Source organism: Elephas maximus, chromosome 13 (assembly GCF_024166365.1).
Source record: "Elephas maximus indicus isolate mEleMax1 chromosome 13, mEleMax1 primary haplotype, whole genome shotgun sequence".
Taxonomy (NCBI): domain Eukaryota; kingdom Metazoa; phylum Chordata; class Mammalia; order Proboscidea; family Elephantidae; genus Elephas; species Elephas maximus.
The window spans coordinates 67,752,917-67,778,684 of NC_064831.1; the positions used below are offsets into that span (position 1 = coordinate 67,752,917).

General features: G+C 38.7%; 1 protein-coding gene across 2 annotated transcripts in view; it reads right to left on the reverse strand.

Annotated features, from left to right (window-relative positions):
* UBE2Q2 (ubiquitin conjugating enzyme E2 Q2) overlaps positions 1-25,768 on the reverse strand; it is an 86,128-nt gene that overhangs the window by 44,997 nt on the left and 15,363 nt on the right. The window contains exons 2-3 of one of the 2 annotated variants that reach the window (XM_049852865.1): positions 12,433-12,534; positions 7,529-7,633 (exon numbers count right to left, since the gene is read on the reverse strand). In XM_049852865.1, the coding sequence (XP_049708822.1) occupies positions 7,529-7,633; positions 12,433-12,534 (207 nt within the window). The remainder of the gene's footprint in view (positions 1-7,528; positions 7,634-12,432; positions 12,535-25,768) is intronic. The other variant, XM_049852866.1, reaches the window with a different exon arrangement.

The window sequence follows — 25,768 nt, forward strand, 5'->3', positions numbered from 1 at the left end:
CAGATTTTTTCTTTTTAAGGTAGTTCAACGCACCAGCAAAATCTCATGACGCTGTCTCCTCTGTTTACTCGGGAGTTAGATGGGTACATGGAGGTATTTGGTTTGACTGCCAACTAGACCCCACTGCCCAGCATCAAGGAAAACCCACCTGCCAGCACATCTTCATCCACATGCCACGGGCAGAGCACAGGGCTGCAAACCAGGGAGGGGAAGCCACAGCAGAAAAGAATGGCATTCACAATTGCTGGGGACACCCATATCAACAACTGACAGTGGTCAATGGTATACCTCATCTGCAAATGGGCAGATAATCAAATATCACCAGATACGTGAAGAGAACTAGTAATCTAAAAGAAAGATAGCAAGACCAACACGCAGAACAAGTAATCTAAAGCAACACTAATGAAAGAAATAAAACAGAATAAAATAATCTAATTGGAATCTTTAGCAATCATTGAGAAGAGATAGCATCCACAAAAAAACAAATTACTACACAAAAGACAAGAAAGTTTTTGAAAAAATTAAAAACAAGATCTCTTCTTCTCTCAAAAAACAGCAATAACAAAAACCACTCAGTCAAAGGGTCAGCAAGCACAATGGACTTGGCTGAACAAAGCATTTATGATTAAAAAGACAACCAAATTCTAGCATTCTCTTGGAAAATGGAGAAAATGAAGATGTAAATAAGAGAACAGTTAAGGAACATACCCAAAAAAAAAAAAAAAAAACCCACTTCCGTCAAGTCAATTCCAACTCATAGCAGCCCCACAGGAACCCAGAGGGTTTGCAAGGCCGTAAGTCTTTACAGAAGCAGACTGCCAGTATCTCTCACCCACGGAGCAGGTGGTGGGCTCAAACCACTGACCTTCTGCTCAGCAGCCAAGCACTTTAACCACTGTGCCACCAGGGCTCCTAGTTAAGGGACACAGAGAGTAGGAAGACAGCAATAACAATATTCATCCAATATCCAGAGGATGGAGGACAAGAAATTAAAAAAAAAAGAGAGAGAGACAAACTGTTGCTAAGCTAAAGAAAGATTCCAGAATATTAAATAGCTCTGAACGACCCAAAGGAATACTGAAAAGTAAAACCATATACTTTATAGTTAAAGAGAAAGCCATACAAACTTACAGAAAGAAAAAGTAAACCGTACAAAAGAAGAAAGAATCAGACAGGCATCAGACTTATCGTCTATAAAAATAAATAACAGAAGATAATGAACACTGTAAAGAAATTGGGAGACTCAATCATGAACTTAGAATTCTGTATCTAGTTCCATCAGGACAGGAGCTATATCTGTGTTTGTTTACCACTGGACCCTCAGCACTTAAGCAGAGTACTTTACACGGAGTAGGCACACACGTTTGTTGAATGAATGATAAAAACTGACAGCGAGTATTCAAGGAACATTCTCCACCTAAATCCCCACAAAACCTTTCTGGAAAAAAAAAAATAATAGAGAACATTATTCAGAGATATACTTCAAGGGCAGAGAAAAGAACCTGTGAAAAGGGAAAGCACAGGATACAACAAATAGCAATCAGCAAAGACAACAGTTTAACACCAATGGTTAAGTCTAAACAATTGCTGATAGTGCAGCTGAGGTCACAGGCCACAGTCTCCGACCATAGTAAAAAACTAAAAATAGTCCAGATGCCACCTGAAAAAAAATGCTTAAAAGTTTTTTTTTTCTAAATAACTCATGGGTCAGAGAGGAAAATGACCCTCTTGCTCTAGTAATAAAACCCCTATGTATGTGCCCCAGAGAAATGCTTACACAGGTGTACCATGAAATACAGATAAAAATGATCATGGTAGCATTGTTCCTAATGGCAAAAAAAAAAAAAAAGAAACTGGAAACAACCCAAATGTCCGTAAGTAGTCAAATGGCTAAACATGCTAATGTATATTCAAACAATGGGATCAATACAGCAACAAAAAATAACTACAGCTACAATGAATTTCACACGCAACACTGAGCAAAATAAAGACATAAAACAATACATATAACTCTGTTAATATAAAGTTTAAAGACAGGTAACACTATATTGTTCACAGATGCATACACAGGTGATAAAACTAGACAAAAAGCATGAAAAGGACTAGCACACACAGGGAATGGCAATCTGGAAGGGGCCTGCAGAAGGTTTCTAATGTTCTATTTCTTGGCCTGGCGTTCACGAGAAACTAGTTTTTAGACAATGAATTTATGTTCTATGTATTTCCCAGTGTATATTATATTTCACAATAAAGTTTTAAATAATAAGAACAATATGAACAAAAGATGGTATCAAACTATTTAGAAAATACAAACTGGAAAATAATTATATTAAATTTTAGTACTTGTACAGTAAAGCAAACAGCACTCATAATAAAATGTACAGCCTTACATGAATTTATTTAAAAAGCCATTTAAATCACATTCCTTCAATAAACTAGAAAAGTAGAATAAACAAAAAGAAAATGGAATAATTAAGCCACAAGCATAAAATTAAAAACACATACCAGATTTAAAAAAAAATAAAGACCTGATTCTTTCAAAAAAACAATATAATAAAACAGACAATCCTTTGACAAATAATGAAGCTAAAGTAAGAAAACAACCTTCGAAATAAAAAGAGGATATAACCAGGTGACAATGTAAAAAGTGAATATACATCTTTACCATAGTTTCAAAAGCATGAATGCTCATTTTTTTACAGTCTAATGTTACTAAAACTAAGTAGAAAATCTGAACAGACCAATACAAAGAATAGAAAAGATAGTCAAAGCCTCATTCCAACAAACAGATCAAGCACAGATGTTTATTTAAACCAGTTTCTCAACCTTAGCACTAATGTTACTTTGGGCCAGGTAATTCTTTGTAGTTCTGTGCATTGTAGGATGTTTAGTAGCATCCGTGGCCTTTAACCACAAAACGTCAATAGCATACCCTACTCGGCTGTGACAACCAGAGATGTTGCCTTATATTTCCAAATGCCCCGAGGGGCAAAACTGTCCCTAGTTGAGAACTACTGGTTTAAACTGTTATAGAATGTAAAAAAAAAAAAATGCAAAGCCTCCCAACTCATTTTATGACATTGTCTAATCCTGATACCAAAATGAAACAAGAGCCTAAAACGAGAAAAAATAAAACAATAAAAAAAAAAACTTATTACTATATTACAACCTTAAAGTAGAAGTAAAAATCTAAAATTAAGATATGCTAATAACATTTGTGAGAGTGCAAGTATAATTCATAATTAGGAAATTTATTCACATAACTCATAAATTATGATATACCCACACACAAAATGCTATGCACAGCAAGGTAAAGCTACATATATTATGTCCATGATATTCTCATGGACATAAAATATTCTGTTAAGTGAAAAAAAGTAAGTTGTAGGCATTCCAGAGAAGGATGGAAAATTGAATGTAAAATATATACTTCTCCCATCTTTTCCCTTTCCTGAGGTTCCATTAGAATTTCAGTGAAGAATAAACATTGTATAAATACACAAAGATAATAAAAAAAGAAATGGGGCTACCAAGAGAATTCACCCACACTAGAAGATAGTAAATGGAATGGTAATCAATGGAGCATGGCAAGTAAAGCCATAGGCTAAACCAAATCAAAACCAAACCCATTGCCACTGAGTTGATTCTGACTCATAGCAACCCTATAGGACAGAGTACGACTGCCCCAGAGGGTTTCTAAGGAGTGGCTGGTAGATTCGACCTGCCAACTTTTTGGTTAGCAGCCAATCTTTTAACCACTGCACCACCAGGGATACCATGATGAGGCTAATTTGTCCCACAGCACTGTGGAAGAGGCTATGGACTTCAAGACACCAGGTACAGTGAAGGACAGAAGTAATGGGTAAAACTGAAAACAGATTAGCTAAAAGGCTATATACAGAACACACTGCCCAGCCCCTCAAACACACTGATCCCCTCACCTCCTTGAGCAGAAGCCAGGCAAATATTTACCTTCAGGCAAGAAATCATAAGGTTTCATCTCCAAAGATATTAAGCAGTTCCAGGCACCATTTATTATTGCACCAGGCAATGGAGGGGCTGAGAATTCCCAAACAGCCTTTCAGTAAATAGCTCACTCAAATATGAATGAGCAAAAAAATAATAATTATTATACATATATATATAAATGGGTAACAGAATAAATAGATATTTGAGCAAAGCTTTCAGAAGAAAAACACAGCAAATATAAAAGCTAGCAGGCAAAATGTATTAAAGAAAAAATAGACATTTCTGGGGAGGGAGGGGACAAAGAGCATCAAAATAACTCCTTAAAGACACTTAAGAATATACTACATCTACAAAACAAGAATAGAATTCTATGTGTAAAGAATAATGAGAACAAGAAAGAGCTCTTAGAACTTATGGTAGTCTCCAATGAACCACAAACCTTCTGGCATTCAAGTCCTTGTACGGTCTCCTCCCACAGTGAATCTGGGCTGGCCCCCTGACTGGCTTTAATCAATAGAATGAGGCAGAAATGATGATGGGCCAGTTCCAATCTTAAGAAGGCCTGGCCGCTTCTATTTTTGTGCTCAGAAGCCAGCCACAAAGAGAGAAAAGTCACATAAATAGGCCCTGGAGAATGGTATGCTACACGGAGGGAAAGCCATGTGAAGAAACATCAAGGTGCCAGATGTGAGTAAAGGAGACATCTTGTACATTCCAGTCAAGTGTCCAGATGGCAACAGTCCCAGCCACCATCTGACTGCAGCAGTTGAGAGTCCCCAAGCAGGAAGCAGAAAAACTATCCAGCTAAGCCTAATCAACCCATATAATCATGAAAAATATAGAATTGTTGTGTTAAGCCATTAAAAGTTTTGGGGTAATTGTTTAAGCACCAATAAATAAAACAATACTTAAACATATGACTGCCCAAATAAAATTTCCGAAGTTGGATAGTAACAAGAAAAATCTTTCAGAACTTGGAACTGAAAGACAGAATATAGAGATAATGTAAGAGATAGAAAGACTCAAGCCAGCGGGTCTAAAATTCAAGTAGTAGGTACCCTAAGGTGAACACATGAAGAAAATGGAAAGGAAAAGTCTCTGCAGGGGAAAAAAAGTAAGAACATTTCCCCAAGGTGAAAGATTCAAGATTCCAAATTTGGAAAGGCCCACTACATGGCCAGCAAATTAAATGGAAAAAAAAAAAAAACCAAAACCCACGACTAAGTACATCATTGTAATACTGCAGAATCCCAAGGAAAAGACAAAACTCCTAAAAGCTTTCAGAGAAAGTCACGCATTGATCAGTTAAGACTCAGAATGGCATCAGGTGTCAACCAAACCATTTCCTAGAAAACAGTGGCAGTCTTTGAAATTCTGAGGTAAAATTATTTTCAGTCTAGAACTATAAATTCAACCAAACAATCAACCAAGAGTGAGGGTGGAATATAACAGCAGTTAACATTTATTGGGCATTTACTATGCTCCAGGCACTGTTCTAAATGATTTACATTTACCAAGTCATTCGATCCTCACAACTCCTCCAAAAATATAAACCAAAACCAAACAAGCTACTATCAACTCAATTCCAAGTCATAGTGACCCTATAGGAAAGAACATAACTGGCCCATAGGGTTTCTAAGGGTGTAATCTTTACAGAAGCTGACTGCCACATCTTTCTCCTGTGGAGCAGCTGGTGGGTTCAAATCACTGTTTTCAGTTAGGAGCAAAGCACTTAACCACTGTGTCATCAGTGCTCCTTTCCCAAAAATAGTGGTACTATTTTCTCCATTTTGCAAATTAGGAATTAATGTACAAAGTGGGTAGGTAATTAGGTCAAGGTCATACTACTAATAAATAGCAGAACCAAGATTCAAAACCATGGCAGTCCAGCCCCAAAAGCCACATTCTTGACCATATTTTTTGGAAGCTAAATTCAAAAACTGTACTACTCTATGTTTTCTTAGGATTTTACCTGAGGATGTACTCAGGCAAAATTAGAAAGAATACGCCAAGAAAGACATGAGATCCAGGAAACAATGGATCTACCCTAGGAAAGCTGACAACAAAAACCTCAAGATGACAGCTGTGCAACCGGCCCAGAAAATAACCTGCCAAGATTGGTGCAGAAGAACCAAAAGCTACAGAGGGGCATGCCACAGAAAAGGGATAGGACAAAACTTTTTTAAACTAAGAATAATAATTATAAATAAGATACTGCAAAGCAAAAAGCTGTACAAGAAAAGAAATTTGGCTCTATACTACAATGTCCCAATATAAACAGCGATTATTCATGTGACTAAAAATAATGATGTTTTAAACAAACTGGGAAGGGAGGTGGGTAGGTAAGTGGGTGGTAGAAGAGCTAAATCCTTATCTACTATGGTAAAAAGTCAATAACTTATGCCTAAATATGTAAATCCAGAAATAAGCTTCATTTAGAGATACAAAAATAATTACGGAAAAAAAAACTAAAAGATTTCAAAATTATTCACTTTAAGGAACAAGGAGGACTCAGGCAATTATTTTTCACTTAGACCTTCCGGTATTATTGGATTTAACTATGTATTGTAATGCTTTAATATTTAATAAAAACAATTTCAAAAAGCAAGTTGTAAAACAACTTTGGAAAAACGTGTTCAAGGATGGTCACTTCCTTTTCAAAAGAAAACTGCAATGGAATGGGAGAACCAACTTTAGCCTACCTGACCCATATTACCTTCTAGGTGTGAGAAACTGGGTATCAATCAGTCCACCCTAAAGTATTGTAGGTCTCAGAAAGGACTCTTACCAGCCTCAAATTGATGGTTTAGAGTAGAGGTTCAACCTTGACTACATATTAGTAATGACCTAGAGTGATTTGAAAAAATATCTATTCCCAGGCTCCATACCAATTAAATCGGAATCTCTGAAGAATCAGAGTAAAAGCTCTCAGGTGATTCTATTGTGCAGCTAATGCTGAAAACCACCGGTCTACTAAAGGAATAAAGGCGGTCTTTGCATATCTCTATATAAAACTGGACTTGTGAAATATCTGCTTAAGTACTGGTCTTCCCTCATCTCCTTATTTGAATATAAGTAAACATAATGGTCATAAGAGAGGAAAAGACAAAGGATTTAGGAATACAAATACAGGGACTACTTTTTAACCTAGGAATGGTGGGGTGAGCTGGTAGCTACTTCTGCCTCTTGGAGGAGACACCATTTGGGTTAGGCAGGCCTTAAGAAGTACAGTTGGGATTCCAGGTAAAGGTAACTGAATGAACAACGACAAACAAGCAAAGGAACATTTACGGAAACCAGGAATATTACAACAGTAACAAAAAGGTGGTAGTGGGAGGAGGGTCAGTTGTTTGCCTGTCATGGTAAATACCGGCAAATTGCTCCAAAGAAGAAAAAGGTTATTTCCAGTACTTAAAACAATTCAACACAAACACAAAACTAAGATTCTAATCAGTACATAGCTTCTAAGTAAGTTATATAAAATAAAAATCACCCTAGTTTTACTTTTATTTGAGAAAACGTATTTTAGCTCTTGAACACCGGAGAATTTTTACTTTACCTGACCCGTGGGTAGTGGTTGATCTAGCATCTCAACATCCAGGTGCTTAGGAAGGTTATATAATCTGCAGAGTTCACATATCAACCACTTCAATTGCTGACGAAGCTACAAAACACATTTCAGTAAATAAACATTATGTTAAAGAGCCCTTAGAAGACATGAATAATGCTAAGACTACTGTATTCAATCCAGTAGGATACGAAAAAAAGTTTGTTAACTGCTCAACTGCAGCCTACAGATAAATAAGTCTTTAAAAGAAAAATTTAGGGGCTGCTAGGGTAAGAAAGTTACTGTGACTTGTGTGCAATTCCTTACAACTGATACCTCAGGGAACAAGATCAACAAAAAGGCCAGAGGAAGGGGAGCCCCAGATGGTGTACAATTTCCAGTTGTAACTTCTTTTCTCACAAATTTAACAACTTCAGACCACAGCACATTAATACATTAATCCCACTGCCGTCGAGTCGATTCCGACTCATAGTGACCCTAAAGGACAGAGTAGGACTGCCCCATAGGGTTTCCAGGGAGCACCTGATGGATTCGAACTGCCGACCTTTTTGGTCAGCAGCCATCGTTCTTAACCACCTCGCCACCAGAGTTTCCAACAGAGGCAGTATTGTTGCAAGCGGGCTAGAGAGCTATATAGTCTACAGTCATTAAAACTAGAGAGGCAAACATGGTCTAGCAGACAGAGCCCTGAAATCTAGATGACCCTGAATATAGTATCTAACTCCCTGAGTTTCAGTCTCCCCATCTGTAAAGCAAGGAAATTAAAATATCCTTAAAATGGTAAAGAATTAAATGACACCTGTGAAAACACTTGGCACTTGGTAAGCTCTTAAGTGTTTGTCTTAAAAAAAATTTTTTTTCACTAGGAAAACTGCAAAGAATTACTCCTTAAATTTCCATTTTTAAATCCAGATTTTCTGTTAGCATGTCTACCTAAAGCAAAGTAAATTCCGTGCACAAATGTGTTTTTCATTGTTTAGAATTTCTTTTCAAGGTACAAGCTTAGCAATTAACAATTTAAGAAGAATGGTCAATACTTAGTAGACGTGAATGGGGGCTAGTAAAGCAACTTAATGTCATTTGGTCAGGAACGTTTTCCTGGGTGTCCCTGGCCAAGACAACAGGTGAAGAGAAAGAAGCAGGTTTATGAAGAACCAAGAAGACACACACAGGATTAGAACGGTTTAAACAAAGCAAAGACCAAGCCTTTCCCAAGTGGACAAAGGAGGAAGTAGAACGAGGAAAGCTGAGCACTAAATTAGGATGAAACAAAAATCCTCATGCTTAAAAGGAAGCCAAGCCCCACTGTGGATCTGTTATCCATTCAATAAGCTCTGTTTTGTGCTAAGTGCATAACGAAGATGAGGCAGGGTGACCTGGACACTCTGACTCCTGGGCACAGAAGGAGCTACAAGGAGTGTTGCGGAAGAGACAGCGGTGTGGTGGAGTCACTCCAAGCAACAAGAAAAACAGGATGGCTCGTTTTCCAGGAATCTCAATTTACGTCAAAAAAAAATTTTTTTTTTTTTTTTTTTTAAACTAAAGCGCTTGAGGCATGGGGGTAACAACTAAGATCACAGGGAAGGATTTAAGAAATGTTTAGAAGGTACATAGAGAGTTTTTAGAAACCTACTAGTTTGGGGAGGCTGGGAAATAGTGGTATAAAAAAAAACTCTGAGATAGTTCATAGTTCCAGGTTTCAGGCTTGGGTGACTGGTTTAATTATTTCATTCTGTCCCATGCACCATCACAAAGAGAACTATGAAGGAGAAACATGACTTGAGGAGGCGTGAAGCGCCCAGAGGCAGATGAGTCTAAATTTAGATGTAATCATTTTGAACACCCAAGGCAAGGCACATGCAAGTGAGATTCCACAAGACAGATCTATGGGTGTGAAATTCAGGAGATAAATTTTATCTAGAGACACAGAGTTAGGAATCCTAGAATTCAGGTCATGATTTAAGTAATGGGACTAGAAGAGATGACTCAGAGTAAGCACAGAAATGAGAAGAGGAGAAATAGGCCAACCAAGGAAGAAGAGCTCAGAGGGTACCGAAGCAGGGGAATAAAAGATAAAAACAGGAAACAGAGGTCTGATGGAAGTCTCCATTACATGGCAGGCTCCTAAAGGGCAGGGACATGCCTTATTTTGTCTTTATACGCACCGTTTATCACAGAACCTGGCATAGAAGCCAGTCTTTTTTTTTTTTTTTTAAATAAAAGAAAGAAAGGAAAAAAACTTCCTGTTTTACTGTTAATAGTTTTCCTGTATCTACCGAGCAGGGGTGGGAAATATATATATATAAAGTATCAATTTTTTTTACATTTTGTACAATGGGGGCCAGACTACATACATAATATTCTATGTCTTGCTATTTTACTTAGTATTCTATCTTAGAAAGGTGTATGTGCTTTTAGGAAAGATCTTTTTAACTACAAAGTAATAATCTATCATAAAACTATACAGAGTAATTTTATTTAGCCAGCGCCTTACTGACAGACACTTGGTAATAAATGTTAACGGGGGAATGTCTCAACAGGAAATACAACAGTATCAAAAGGCTGCAGAGCGGTCAACTTAAGGACTAAAAAAGGAGACATTAGATTTGGCAACTAAAGGGTTATAAATTGTAGTGCAATGAAGGCAGAATCCAGATTATAATGAGTTAAATGAACTAAAAGTAAGGAAATAACTTGTCCTCGCAAGAGACTAAACTTTAACTGGCAGAAGCTATAACATAGTTTTTTTTTTTCTTTTTGCATACATATTTACTTTTTTACAAAATTAGGCTCAATTTTATATTCCATTTAACTTTATGTTATGAGCATTTTTTAATGGAATAAAACTAAGTATTTGAGGGCACAGTCCACTTACTTCTACTACTGTGAAACTGGTATCTTTATAAAGGAGGCAGCAGCAATGGGGAGGGGGGAGGGCCACCACCTTTCCCTCTCTTATTGTCCCCTGCTGGGCACGTGAGCATGTGTCTGTCTGGCTTTTTATTCTTGCCTCTCCATGTGCCTCCACACTAGCCTTAACTCTTAAAATAAAATAATGCTCTTTGAACTTATGGTCTTCCCTTCTTAGTTTTAAGAATAGATGTGTTTAAACCATCTATAAGTTATCTTGATAAAAAATTCCCAAATGGTCACTTGGAAGAATAATCTAGTCTTTCCTTAAGCAGTATGTACGTGGTGCAAACAGTTGAAGTGCTCCGCCACAACAGACTCGAAGGCAACCGGTACTGGTACTGATATGATACTGGGAATACCTGGTTTGGCAAGTCTCTCCTCGTTACATTTACTTTTATTTCAACATTTTTTTTTGCTATTTACTTTTCCAAACTTAAAGTTACTTTGTCAAGTTACAAAAATGTTGGGATTTTTATGAAAATGTCTAAGATTAATATGGAGATAACTGACATATTTACAAGATAGAGTCTGCCCATTCAAGAACAAAGAATACAAATTTTTTATTCCACATCTTGATACAAGACCTACACACCTTAAGTTTATTTCTGCGTATTTAACTTTTGTTGTTACTTCCAATAAAATACTTTTCCAGCATGTTTTCTTATTACTGCTTATATTTGGGAAAGCTATTGATTTTTATATCATATAGCCTTTAGCGGAAACCCTGGTGGCGTAGTAGGCAAGTGCTACAGCTGCTAACCAAAGGGTCGGCAGTTCGAATCTGCCAGGCGCTCCTTGGAAACTCTATAGAGCAGTTCTACTCTGTCCTATGGGGTTGCTATGAGTCGGAATCGACTCGACGGCACTGGGGTTTTTTTTTTTTTTTTTCATCTATAGCCTTTAGCCAGTCATCTTAAAAATTGCTTTTTCATGGGATTCCTTTGAACTTTTTAGGTTAACAATCACATCACCTACAAATAATGATTGTTATTTTTCTGTAAGAATTTTATGACATCATGGGACTATATAATAATGTTAACTTTAAAAAAGAATATAACCAAAAGAGCAAGAAGAGATACACCTACATAGGATATGACTTCAACCATTCGAAACCATTCATCTGAGGGTATACAGTTGCGGTTGAGTCAACTGACTCACGACACACTGCATCTGTGTCCAAGGAGAACTGCGTTCCATAGAGTTTTCAATGGCTGATGTGTCAAAGTAGATCGCCAGGCCTTTCTTCTGAGGTGCCTCTGGATGGACGTGAACCTCCAACCTTTCGGTTAGCAGTCAAGCACATTAGCTGCTTGCATCATGAGGGTAAATGTATTTTATTAGCAGAAAAAAAAATACTGGTAGGAAACAGCCATCATATCAACGGTGCCCACATCAAGTATAGAAATTACGGGAAATTTTTCTTTCCTTTTTGCTTTGTTTTTTTTTTTATAGTCTACTAGTTTTCTCACAATGGTCATTTATTGGTTTCATTATCAAAGAAAGTTTTTTTTTAAAAGTCTGTAAAGTAAAAGTTACATTTCTTCGCACATTAAAAAATTTTTTTCACTTGAATACCTTTAGTAGTTACTGCAGACTTAAGGACCCTTAACAGAAAAAGTGATTCCCGAACACTAAGCATGGGCATCATTCTATCATTACTTCCCCTCACACCTACTTCTTTTTCTCTTTTCTTCTTCCCACCCTGGCGAGCAGTCCTGACAGAAAGCAGTTGCTTGATTTAATGGCTAGGATTGAGGGAGAAGAGACCACCTAATTCCTGATCTAAATTAAGACTACACCTGTGGGGAATAAAAATAACAAGCCAGGTAGTAAATAATAGAATCTGAAAGACTAAAAACAAACCCAATTTCTGCCCCTCGAAGATAATCAGTAGTCATGCTTTTACATCATTATTATCCCAACACATAGTTTCTATATACAGTGTTCAGGAAGCAAAAAGAAATTTGGGTTTATTTTCTCACCGAATTGTTGTTTTTAGTATCTTCTAGACGTTCCAGAACTGATGTCAGATTTGGGTCATCAGAGTCCACAAACCATATTGGTGAAGAAGACGGATAAGATTCCTGTGTTAAAGACACCTATGTTAAACACATTTACATACAGACTAACCTGGATATACAATTGAACTACACCACAAAATGGTAAGATGACCATGAATTTAAGTAAAAAGTGGAGAAGAAACACAACATCAAAATACATGTGAGGGAGAAACAAGTGTCTTTTTATGGATTGTTTTAAAACACAAAGTTGCTAAGTTTTATGGTTTAGTCTTGCCTGTTCTACATTACATAATTTATACCTACTTTATATCCAAAAACGGAAGAAGTACTTTAGCCAGTAAGCAGGATGATTTAAAGAATAGAATACACAGCAAAAGTTGTTTTTATCAAAAGCCAAAAAAAAAAAATCATGTTTAAGCAGCAAGGAAGGTGGCTTCCTTCTTCCTTACAAAGAATGGTCTATCATGGCCTGGATTCTCCAACTTTCACATTTTTAAGAGCTTTAAAATCATAGTTGTTACTGTTAGCTGTCCTCAAGACAGCCCTGAACTCATGGCAACCCAACGCACAATGGAATGAAACGCTGCCTGGTCCTGTGCCATCCCCGTGATTCATTGTGGATCGGATCATTTTCATTGGCTGATTTTTTGAGGTAGATCGCCAGCCCTTTCTTCCTAGTCGATCTTAGTATGGAAACTTCCCTGAAACCTGTTCAGCATCATAGCAACACACAATCCTCTAAAGACAGATGGGTGGTGGCTGTGCACGAGGCACACCAGCCAGGGATCAAACCCAGGTCCCCTGTATGGAGGGCAAGAATTCCAACACTGAACCACCACTGCCCCACCCTGGGATCACAGTAAATCCCTCAAAAAGCAAAACTATAAGCAAACCAAAAGCCCCAATCTTGTAGTAGTCTAGAGATTTAAACTATACTACTTTAGCCTTTTAATATAATATCTAGATAAGGTCTAACTCTGAATTTTTAAAACAATGTCAAGGAGTACATATTTTAGCACGTGTTTTTAAGTCCTCTGGAGCCCTGGTAAATAGTGGTTAAGAGCTTGGCTGCTAACCAAAAAATCGGCAGTTTGAATCCACCAGCTGCTCCCTGGAAACTCCATGCAGCAATTCTACTCTGACCTACAGGGTCACCATGGGTTGGAATCAACTCGAAAGCAACGGGTTTGGTTTTGCTTTTTAAGTCCTTACATACACGAAAAAAGATTTTTAAAAATCTTCTGCTAACTATATACTCCTTGCTTTCTGAGAAAGTAATTACGAAAGCTACGTTGAGATTTTTCTCCATTAGAAAAACTGTTCCTTAAATCTATCCCATTTAATTTTGCCTTTTCCGAACAATTTTCCATCTGGGGGGAAACGTAATTTCTAAATAAACAGATTTCTGAAATGAGGTAAAGAGTACTTCTTAAATATCGCAGGTGTGAGAAGGTAGAACAAACAGTGATATAGCTTTCCCTAGACGTAGGAGTTGGGCTTCGGGACAACACTTCTGATTGTGTACCCACTGTCTGTGCTACAGCTCAGAGAAGTGAATGGTGCACGGTGATACGCAGCCTCTAAAATGACCCCCAATAATCCTCCCTCCTGGTATTCATATCCCAAGTAACTTCCTCCCCTGGACCTTCTAGCAAAGAGAACTCAGCAAAATAACAAGATGTCACTTCTGAGATCAGGTTGCAAAAGGATGGTAACTCCCATCTTGCTCACCCTCTCCTGCTGTCTGAATTGTTCTCTCTGATGGAAGCCAGCTGCCATGTGATGAACTGTCCCTATGTGAGACCACGCAGCAATGAACTGAAGGAGGCTTGTGACCAAAAGCCAGCAAGAAACTGAGGCCCTTAGCCCAACAGCCTATGAGATGAATCCAGCCTTGAGAGGACTGCTGCCCCAACCCCACCCACCTTTATTGCTTTGAGCCAGTGAACTCAGATAAGCCATGCACAGATTGCCAACCCTCAAATACTGAGAGATAAAGTTTGTCTTAAGCTGCTAAATTTTGGGGCGGTTTGTTACAGAATAGATAACTAATTCAAACACCTTAAAATTCTGATATTTTACTCCAACACACAAAATGAGTTCTAGCAGAAAACGGTACTACATATATGTTATATGGTAAAAACCACAACATGCGACGATGAAAAAAAAGCTATTGAACTAAGCATCACATGCTTTCCCCGACTAATAAACATTTACCCTGTTAATCTGTACTAATTTCTAGTCTAAACTGGGGGAAAACCATTATCAGCAGGTAACAGTTTTATCTGCAGGTTAGGTTCAAGTCAAAGAAAAACAATAATTTTGCAAAAACAGTTTTAAAGAAGCACTCCTTTGAGAACTATAATCTCAATCATAACATAACTGAAACCACTGAAAATGAGTATTTTTAAAGCATTCCTTAAATGTTTAAAGAAAAAAGAATTGTATTCAAGACATCATTAACGGTTACGGTGCGGTGAATTATTTAATACGGCCCTTCTAAGCCACAGTCTCCGTGACTCCCACACAATCACTGAGTAACCTGTTGCTGTCAAGTCGATTCCAACTCATAGTGACCCTATAGGACAGAGTAGAACTGCCCCTTAGAGTTTCCAAGGAGCACCTGGTGGATATGAACTGCCGACCTTTTGGTTAGCAGCTGTAGCACTTAACCACTACACCACCAGGGTTTCCAATGACCATGTGGGGCTATGCAAATAAGGTATATGGAACCTGTGATGGTTAAGGTTACGTGCAGTTTGGGTGGGCCATGATTTTCAGTGGTTTGGCAGTTATGATGTAATTTGGACATCCTCCATTTTTTTGTGATGTGATGTAATCATCCTCTGTTTTTATGTGCTGTAAATCCTAGCCTCTATGCCTGTGGTTACAGATCCATTTGGGAGTGTGCTGTCCATTATATTAATGAGGCAAGATTAAGGTAGGATGTATCTTGAGTCACTGCCTTACTAGAGGTTGTGACTCAAGTCACCCACCCTTACCCAAGTCACCACCCTCACCACCTTTATTCAAGTTACACCATGACTTGAGTCACACCTTTCATCTTAAAATAGATATAAGTGGGGGCAGGGGGCAGCGGGGTTCACTACCAAAAAGAAAAAGTTAGGAGTGGAGCATATCATTTGGATCCAGGATCCCTGTGCTGAGAATCTCCAAGACCCAGGAAACAGCTGTAATACCAGAGATGGTGCAAGACAGTGAGAAGTAGCAGCCAGCACAGCAGAAAACCGGCAGCAGCAAAACCAGGAGAACAGTACAAGATGGCACAGTGGGCTTTCCAGCCTAGGAGTGAGGTGGCTATAGCGGGTGTGCCTTCAGGCAGGAGATTTCCTAGCAGAGTAGGGTGCCTCTGGATACTTGTCAGTGGAGCTAGGTTTGCTGATCCACAGAGCTAGAAAGCTCAACGTCTTCAGGCCGGGGCTTACTGTCAGAGTGGGGTGCCCCCAGGCACTTATCGGAGGAGCTGAAGAGATGTCTAACATTTGCCCAAGCAGGGCAGAGGCTAGGCTGAGAGGCCGAGGGCTGCAGAGAGAGGCCTGCCTAGAGGCATAGCTGAGAAGAGGCTGTCCTGAGAAAGAACTGTATCCCGAATCATTTCTGATCCTCAATTGTAACCTGCTACCTCCCTAATAAACCCCATAATCATGAGTACTGTCTGTGAGTTCCGTGTGGCCACTGCAACAAATTACTGAACCCACCAGAAAAGTAGAGAGTGCCACGGGAGGGGTGGTTGGTGTCAGAATTGGTAAAAAGACAGGAGAGAGGAGGTGGGTCTGACCTCCGTATCATAGCAATCAGCCTTGGGCTGTTGATCTTAATACCTCTTCCCCCTAGTGAAGTCAGAGGATGTCACGAGCCTCCACCACACCATTTTTACATTGGTTTAGTCCATCTATTTGGTAATGGTTTATTTTTATATTCTCATTCCTCTAACACTTATTGTGTCTCATCTCTTTATAGGCCAAAAAGTAAACTGTCCTTAGAATTAATACTGTTCTTAAAGAAAACCACTTTATTAGATATTACATTTTCTTCTAATTCTTCAGCTTTATTTGGGAACACACCATCTAAGACCATTTTTACTTCTGTAGTTTTTTATTTTTCCTAACTTTAAAAAAATAAATAAAACAACTAGATTTTGAACTTCGTTGGGTAGATCAGTGCTTCTCTAATAAATTCTGCATAAATAAAATAAGAGTTGTTGCTCTGAGCATAGAAAAGGATGGAATACTTTCAAACTCATTCCTATGAAGCCAGCATAACCCTGATACCAAAACCAGGTAAAGATACCATAAAAAAAGAAAATTACAACCAATATCCCTCATGAACACATACACAGAAATTCCTCAGCAAAATTCTAGTCAATAAAATTCAAAACCATAGCAAAAAAATAATTCACCATGACCAAGTGAATTCATGCCAGGTATGTAGGGATGGTTCAACATTAGAAAAACAATCAATGTAATCCACCACATAAATAAAACAAGACAAGAACCACATGATCTTAACAATTCATGCAGAAAAGGCATTTGACAAAGTCCAACATGCATTCATGATAAAAGCTCTCAGCAAAATAGGAGTAGAAGAGAAATTCCTCAACATAATAAAGGGCATTTATACAAAGCCAACAGCCAACAACATCCTAAATGGACAGAGTCTGAAAGCATTCTCCTTGAGAATATGAACCAGACGAGGATGCTCTTTATCACCACTCTTAACACTGTGCTGGAGGTCCTAGCCAGAGCAATTAAACCAGAAAAAGAAATAAAAGGCATCCAAATTGGTAAGGAAGAAGTAAAAGTATCTCTATTTGCAGATTATGTGATCTTACACAGAGAAAACCCCAAGAATCCACAAGAAAGCTACTAGAACTAACAGAAGATTTCAGCAAAGTATCATGATACAAGATAAACATACAAAAATCAGCTGGATTCCTCCACACTAACAAAGAGAATTTCCAAGAGAAAATCACCAAATCAATACTATTTACAATAGCCACCAAGAAGATAAAATACTTAGAAATAAATCTAACCAGAGTCATAAAAGACCTATACAAAGAAAACTATGAGACACTACTGCAAGAGACCCACATAAGTGGAAAAGTATACCTTGCTCATGGATAGAAAGCCTAAACATTTTGAAACTGTCTATTCTACCCCAAGTGATCTACAGATACAATGCAATCCCAACCCAAATTCTAACAGCATTTTTTTTTGATGAGCTCGAGAAACAAATTACCAACTTCATATGGAAAGGGAAGAGGCCCCGGATGAGTAAAGTATTACTGAAGAAGAACAAAGTGGGAGGCCTCATACTACCTGATTTTAGAACCTGCTATACCACCACAGGAAACCCTGGTGGCATAACGGTTAAGTGCTACAGCTGCTAACCAAAGGGTCGGCAGTTCGAATCCACCAGGTGCTCCTTGGAAACTCTATGGGGCAGTTCTACTCAGTCCCATAGGGTCGCTATGAGTCAGAATCGACCCGACGGCACTGGGTTTGTTTTTTTTGGTTTATACCACCACAGTAGTCAAAAGAGCCTGGTACTGGTACAATAGATACGTAGGCCAATGGAACAGAATTGAGAATCCAGGAGTAAATTCATCCACTTGTGAGCAGCTGATATTTGACAAAGGCCCAAAGTTCATTAATCCGGGAAAAGGCAGTCTCTTTAACAAATGGTGCTGGCATAACTGGATATCCATCTGCAAAGAAAATGAAAACAGGACCCATACCTCAAACCATGCACAAAAATTAACTCAAAATGGATCAAAGGCCTAAATATAAAATCTAAAATAATAAAGATCACGGAAGAAAAAATGGAGACAAGGTTAAGAGTCCTAATACATGGCATAAACAGAATACGAACCATAACTAACAATGTATAAACACCAGAAGAGAAACTAGATATCTGTGAGCTCCTAAAAATCAAACACTTACGCTCATTAAAAAACTTCACCGAAAGAGTAAAAAGACAACCCACAAACTGGGAAAAAATCTTTGGCTATGACAAATCCGATCAACATCTAATCTCTAAAATCTATAACAGTGCAAAAACCTCAATAACAAAAAGAAAAATAACCCAATTAAAAAACAGGCAAAGGATATGAACAGGCACTTCACCAAAGAAGACATTCAGACAGCTAACAGATACACGAGGAAATGCTCAGGATCATTAGCCATTAGAGAAATGCAAATCAAAACTACAATGAGATTCCATCTCGCCCCAACAAGGCCAGCATTAATCCAAAAAACACAAAATAGTAAATGTTGGCGAGGTTGTGGAGAGACTGGAACACTTCTACACTGCTGGTGGGAATGTAAAATTGTACAACCACTTTGGGAATCGATTTGGCGCTTCCTTAAAAAGCGAGAAATAAAGTACCATACGATCCAGCAGTCCCACTCCTTGGAATATATCCTAGAGAAATAAGAGCCATCACACAAATAGATATATGCACACCATGTTTACTGCAGCACTGTTCACAACAGCAAAAAAGATGGAAACAACCTAGGTGACCATCAACGGATGAATGTATGAAACAAACGATGGTGTAGTCACAAAATGCAATACTACACAACGATAAAGAACAACCATGAATCCATGAAACATCTCATAACTGGGATGAATCTCTGGAAGGCACTATGCTGAGTGAAATTAGTCAGTCACAAAAGGACAAATATTGTACAAGACCACTATCATAAGAACTCAAGAAACAGTTTAAACACAGAACAAAACATTCTCTGATGGTTACGAGGGTAGGGTGGGAGGGAGTGGGGTATTCACTAACTAGCTAGTAGACAAGGATTATCTTAGGTGAAGGGAAGGTCAATACACAATACAGGGGAAGTCAGCACAACTGGACTAAACCAAAACCTAAGAAGTTTCCTGAATACAACCAAACACTTCCAGGGACAGAATAGCAGAGGTGGGAGTCTGGGGACCATGGTTTCAGGGGATATCTAGGTCAACTGGCATAACAAAGTTTATTAAGAAAATGTTCTGCATCCCACTTTAGTGAGTGGTGTCTGGAGTCTTAAAAGCTGGCAAGCAGCCATCTAAGATGCATCAATTGATGCCAACCCACCTGGAGCAAAGGAGAATGAAGAACACCAATGACACAAGGAAAATATGAGCCCAAGAGACAGAAAGGGTCCCATAAACCAGAGACACCATCAGCCTGAGACCCGAAGAAGTAGGTGGTGCCCAGCTACCACCGATGACCATCCTAACAGGGAACACAAGAGAGAGTCCCTGATGGAGCAGGAGAAAAGTAGGGTGCAGAACTCAAATTCTAGTAAAAAGACCAGACTTAATGATCTGACTGAAACTGCAGGGACCCCAGAAGAAATGGCCCTTGGACTCTCTGTTAGCCCAAAACAAAAACCATTCCCAAAGCCAACTCTTCAAAGATTAGACTGGATTATAACACATTAAATGATACTTGTGATGAGTGTGATTCTTAGCTCAAGTAGATAAAAGAACATGAGATTAAATGGGCAGCTCCTGTTCTGAGTCGAGATGAGAAGGCAGAAACGGACAGGAGCTGGACACAAGAAATACGGAGTGGAAAGAAGGAGTGTGCTGTCACATCATAGGGAGAGCAACTAGGGTCACATAACAATGTGTATATAAATTTTTGTATGAGAAACTAACTTGAACTATAAACTTTCACTTAAAACACAATTAAAAAAGAGAAGAGTTGTTGCTCTGGACTGAACCCCTCAACACCATATGAAAAGAACTGGAAAAATAAATAAAACTGAGGTGAATTACTAAGATATGGCTTTTAAGCTCCGTACATAAGAAGATAGGATATATAGCAGGTTTAAGCACCTATGTCAATACTTCTCAAAGTTGGGAACTCAAAACCCTAAGTCCAAACTATTTCCACAGTAACACTAAGACATTAACTGCCTTTTTCACTGTTTCCGTTTGCACTAACAGTGCAAAAAAAACAATGGTGCGTAAAACTGCTGGCACCTCAGCAGGAGTCAAGACAGTGGCACTGAACTGTAGTAGTAGCCATTGTATTCCCTACCACTATGCATTCAAAAAAAAACTAAGAAAAAAAAAGGTTTCCAGGGGTGGGAAGGTGGGTGGAAAAGGGAGCTAACAGTGATGGAAATATCACATTGATTAGGGTAGGGTTACACAGCCAATGTAATTGCTGTCAATGAGTTGTAAAAAAAAAAAAAAAAAAAAAAAACCCAGTTGTACAACTGTAAAAAGTTGAATTGGTAGAAGTTAAGTGATAGATATATATTTACAACAACAACAACAAAAATAGCTGATGAGGCTGCTTATGTACAACCAAACACCTCATGGGATATGGTTTCTTGGTTTGGAAGTTTAGGGTCATGGTTTCATGTGACATCCCAGTTAACTGACCTAATAACACATTTAGTACATCTGTTCTACCTCCTAGTTCCTTGCATAGCTCCTAGGGTCTTAAAAGCTTGCAAGCAGCCATCCAAGGCACCACAATTGGTCTCTATTGGCCTGGAGCAACAGAGAAAGAAGGAAAGTCAGGAATAAGAGGATATGGAATGTATAGCTAACTGGCTCCTATGCCATGAGACCAGTAAAACTGGATGGTGCCCAGTTACCATTACTGAACATTTTCAAAGATTCTACAGAAGAATCCTGATCACAAGTGGTGAAATGCAGAACAGAATTTACAATTTTCATGGACTCCAAACTTCCTGGAGCCACGACGGATTGATGAAGCCCTGAAACTTTAGCCCTAAGATAATCTTTAAACCTTAAACCAAAAATATCCCCTGAAGTCTTCTTAGAACCAAACAACAGTCTAGCTTAACTAGTAAAAAAAAAAAAAAAAAAGGGTCTACTTGAGCATTACGCTCTTTTACAAACTATGTACATGGGATCAAATTGACAACAGCAACTTGAGAGATTAGATAGGAACCTTAGGGGGTAGTGAGTTTATGTTATATGAGGGACAAACAACTCAAAAGAGGAGGGTCAGAATGGTTGCACAACTCGAAGAATATTATCAATGCCTGTAAATGGTACATGCAGAAACCTGCGGAACTGGAGTATATTTTGCTGTGTATGTTCTCAAAAAGAAGTAAAAAATAAATTTTAAAGACCCATTTTACTTAAGAATGAAGTATAATACCACAATAAAAATTATTTTATTAAATCTCAATCCTCGAATATGCCTTTTTAATATTACAAGTGATGAAATGGAAGTACACATAAGCACTTCTACAGAATACATGAGAAAAAGCATGTCTGTGACTGAGCTGTGAGCTGAACTACCACTTCAATGGAAGACATTTTTTACTTGCAAGGACTTATAAACAGCCATTATTCCAACCTAGGTTTCTGACATTTTCTGGAAAATGAATGAAGAGAGCCTGTCATTTCGAGGGAATAATAGTATTTATTGCCAGTAATAAAATTCAAGTTTTCAAGCAAAAATTAGAGTTTTAGAAAACTTGTCTGCTACTGCAAGCTTGACAGCTTCCCAAGACTCTTCTGATGTGATTAATGGTGATATTAATGAATGTGATGCTATGATACCATATAATGAAATGTATCAATATTTATAAGATCTCAATGAGCCACTATTTCCCAAATGGCTAATGCATGACACAGTATGCAAGAATAAAAGATCCATTTAAAGTTCAAGACAGATCAAAAAAGAACAGCCACAATTACCTAAAAAGGCTATTAAAAAATTCTTCCTTTTTCCAACTAAACATCTGTGTGAGGCTACATTTTCTTTTTATTATTTCCACCAAAACAACATATCAAAAAGATTGAATGTAGAAGCAAATGACAGACCAAACATTAAAGATGATATGGGATATAAAAACAATAGGGGTGTCTAACCTTAAATAAAATGGCTGAACTAATGCCAAGGATCAGTATAACCTCTAACAGAGATTCAAACCCTGTTGCTTAGGAAACAATCCTGTCATTAAGGAAATGCTTTTCTTTGCGATCAGGCTAATAAAGTGGATACTATGTGTCCTTGCGTCTGTAACCAAACCTTATCAAAACTCTTTGTGTCAGATCTCCCTAATAGACCCTATATTCAGAGACCTCTGATTGACCCCAACTGCTGTAAATCAATTAGAATATTCTGTTTTGCAGTTCTTCCTACAGCATGTCTGATTTGCACCTTCTCCCTTGGATCCATGAGCTTCAGACACTAAGGTTTTCACAATCCCCATTCAAAGGATACATTGGCTTTAAGAAATCTCTTTGATTTTACTTTCACAGAGTTGTGGAGAGTCTGTTCTCTACAACAAATGGTAGAGTCAGCAGCATTAAGACGTCTTTGCCCAGTGGACCAAGGAGCCAAAGAACCAGAGTCAGGCACTGACAAGGGCCCCTTGTACCCTCCTGCTTTCTCAGACCCCACTGGATCTATCCAGAAGTGAACACTCCCGAAATCTAGCCCCAGACATTTCGACACAGCTCTTTGGGATTTATCAAAGCCATTTTCTAATTTTACTTTCTTGTTCATGGCTAAACAAGTTTCTTAAAGGTTTGTGGTTTCAACCGTAGTTTGTTATGAGGTTGCAACCTACTGCCTGTATCCTGTTAAGTGTGTTCACACTCATCTTTCTTTTGTTTCTGTTTGTGGTCTGCGGGATAGTTGCCTACTGAGATGCTTTCCGGTCTCACGAGCCACAAAAACAAAGGGCAAAACACAGCCCAGGCCCATGGTAAAACCCGATAGATTTTTAACAGACCCTAAAGGCGTTCAAGTCTCCAGTTCATTTCTTGAGCTTTCAGTCTTTTGTTTCTGTTCACGGTTTGAACATTTTGCAGAAATTTTGAGTGTGACAAGTCCACCATCTAGCAGACAAAAGGCATAACTCTACACAAACTGTTTTTTTTTTCTTCTTCCCCTCTAGAAGCACAGGAGGCTTAGCATACCCTTTGGTTGCCAGCACATACATATCTTTGGTAAGATGGGGAATGCTGCTTCAAAAGACCATAGTGGATCCCCCTCTGGGACTGCTGTCGACCACCCTCCCCTCCCCGCCATTGCTTGTTACATGACTAAAAATTATGGCCCTGATACAGTTCAATATCTTGGATGGTAACACGCACTTATCAACAAAAGCCTCGAGGATCAGTCGCCATTTGGGGGGAGTTTGAGCTCAATAAGTTAAACTTTTGTGCAGTTAACTAGAGGCTAAAGGCACCAGGACTAAAGAGGACCAGGGGTAAACATATTTTAATTGTTTTTTAGAAGCTTCCAAGAGACAGACTGATAGCTTTCCCTCACCGCAGGACATGGTGTCCAGGTAGCAAAACAAAACTGCTGCCACTACATCATCTCCCCCTCCCACTGCTCCTTCGCAGACTGCTCCTCTGTATCCACCTCTACTTTCTTGTCCTGACAATACTTTGTGTGAACTACTTTGTCACCCTAGGGAATCCTCGAAACCAAACTAGTAGCTACATGAGAGACTGAACCAGTAATTAAGATGTCTTTTGAAATTAAATATCCAAAGGCAAGAGGAAGTCCTCCTGAAGTCACCCTTGCCCCATGGTCTAAAGCAGACCATCATGCTATCATAAAGGAGTTTCCTGAGAAACTCACGAACATCCTCATAAATTCTATCAGGCATTTAAAATCCTGGCAGAAACACAGGAGCCCAGGTCAGAAGACTTATATAACCTCTTACACATGGTGTTGGGAACTGGGGATGTTCAAAGGTGGGTGGAGGACGCCCAGTGGAAGGACCTGGAAAGATCATTATCAATTCAACCAAATGTCCCCAGTTTGGAGTTGATAACCCAGACCAAGGAAATTTTTACAAACTTAACTCATTCCTTCCCAACAGTTTTTCCTAAAAAGATAAATTAGGCTAACTTTCAAGCCTGTAAACAAGAAAGAGACAAGAATGTATATAATTATAGAGACCATTTAACCCAAATATTTATGGAATACTCTGGTTTGAACTTAGAAAATGAAGTAGCTACCCTCACGTTTAATTCTCTTTTTGTGGGTGGCCTCCATCCAGAACTAGCAGATTTGGTCAAATATCACCATCCAAACTGAGCAAGTATTGACACCTCAAAATTAACTACTCTCACAAATAAATTGGCTTAACAAAAAGGTAAGGAATCAGAGCCAAAAAAAAAACCTCAAAGTAAACTGACAGCTTTACAGTTGCAACACCTCCAATATTCCAGTCACTGTAAATTCAAATCACACACTGGAGTCAGACCTAAGAATCCTCAATCCAATGTCCTAGGAGTTTCCTATTATTTCAAAAAGCCAGGATACTTCAAGACAGATTGTCTGTCTTTAACTGAAGAACAAGCTTGGTGTTTTGCCCTTGGCACTACCCAAGACTGAATGAAGGGGCTTCAGGGATGTATTAGATGCTTTTCTGGTAGCAGCTCTTGATTCACAAGGAGAACCATGCAAATTCTTAATTGACACAGAGGATACTCTCTCTGCTATTAACCCCACAAGTTTGCAAAAGCCTGTATCCTGAAGTACGGAACCCTATAAGGTACTGGAGATTTCAGACCATGAGCAGACTTTAGTTAATTCCCAACCACTAACCCTCAGTTGCACTAGCCACATTTCAAGTGCTCAACAGTCACATGTGGCAAGTGACTACTCCACTGGACAGGTCAACTACAGAACATTCCATTATGGCAGAAAGTGCTGCTGGACAGCACTGCTCTAGAGTCAGCCAAACATGGGTTGAATACCAGCTCTGCCACTTGCCAGCTGTGTAGCCTTAGGCAATTGCCTCACCTCTCTTATGCCTCCGTCTTCGTCTATAGAGTTGATAGCAGCACTACCTCATGGGATTGCTGAGGGCATCAAATGAAGTCTGTGTGTGAGCTCTTAGCTCTGTGCCGAATGCGTTCAACTCCAGGATGAGTTTTATCAACATGAGGCCAATCCCCTCAAACGAGGGCACTGAGGCCAGAAAAGAAAAGGGACTTGCTCACAGATGGAGCGGTGGGTCTTCTTATCCCAAGCCATCTCCGTCTACAGCCCAACTGCTTCTCTCTCCCAAGACCCATGACAAAATTCCTCTGCACACCTGCCCAGGTGTAGAAACACAGGTAGGGGGAGGTTTTAACAGTTTCTTTGGGACCCACTGAGAATACGTATCCCTTTTTATTAAGCTCAGACACCCCTGATTATTTGTTAGGTAAAAATGTCTTATCAAAGTGGAACTGGCATTTGCAATTTACTGAGCAAGAAGAGATACTTTTAGAGATATCTAATGCTTCCCAATCCAAGGTAAAAAGAATC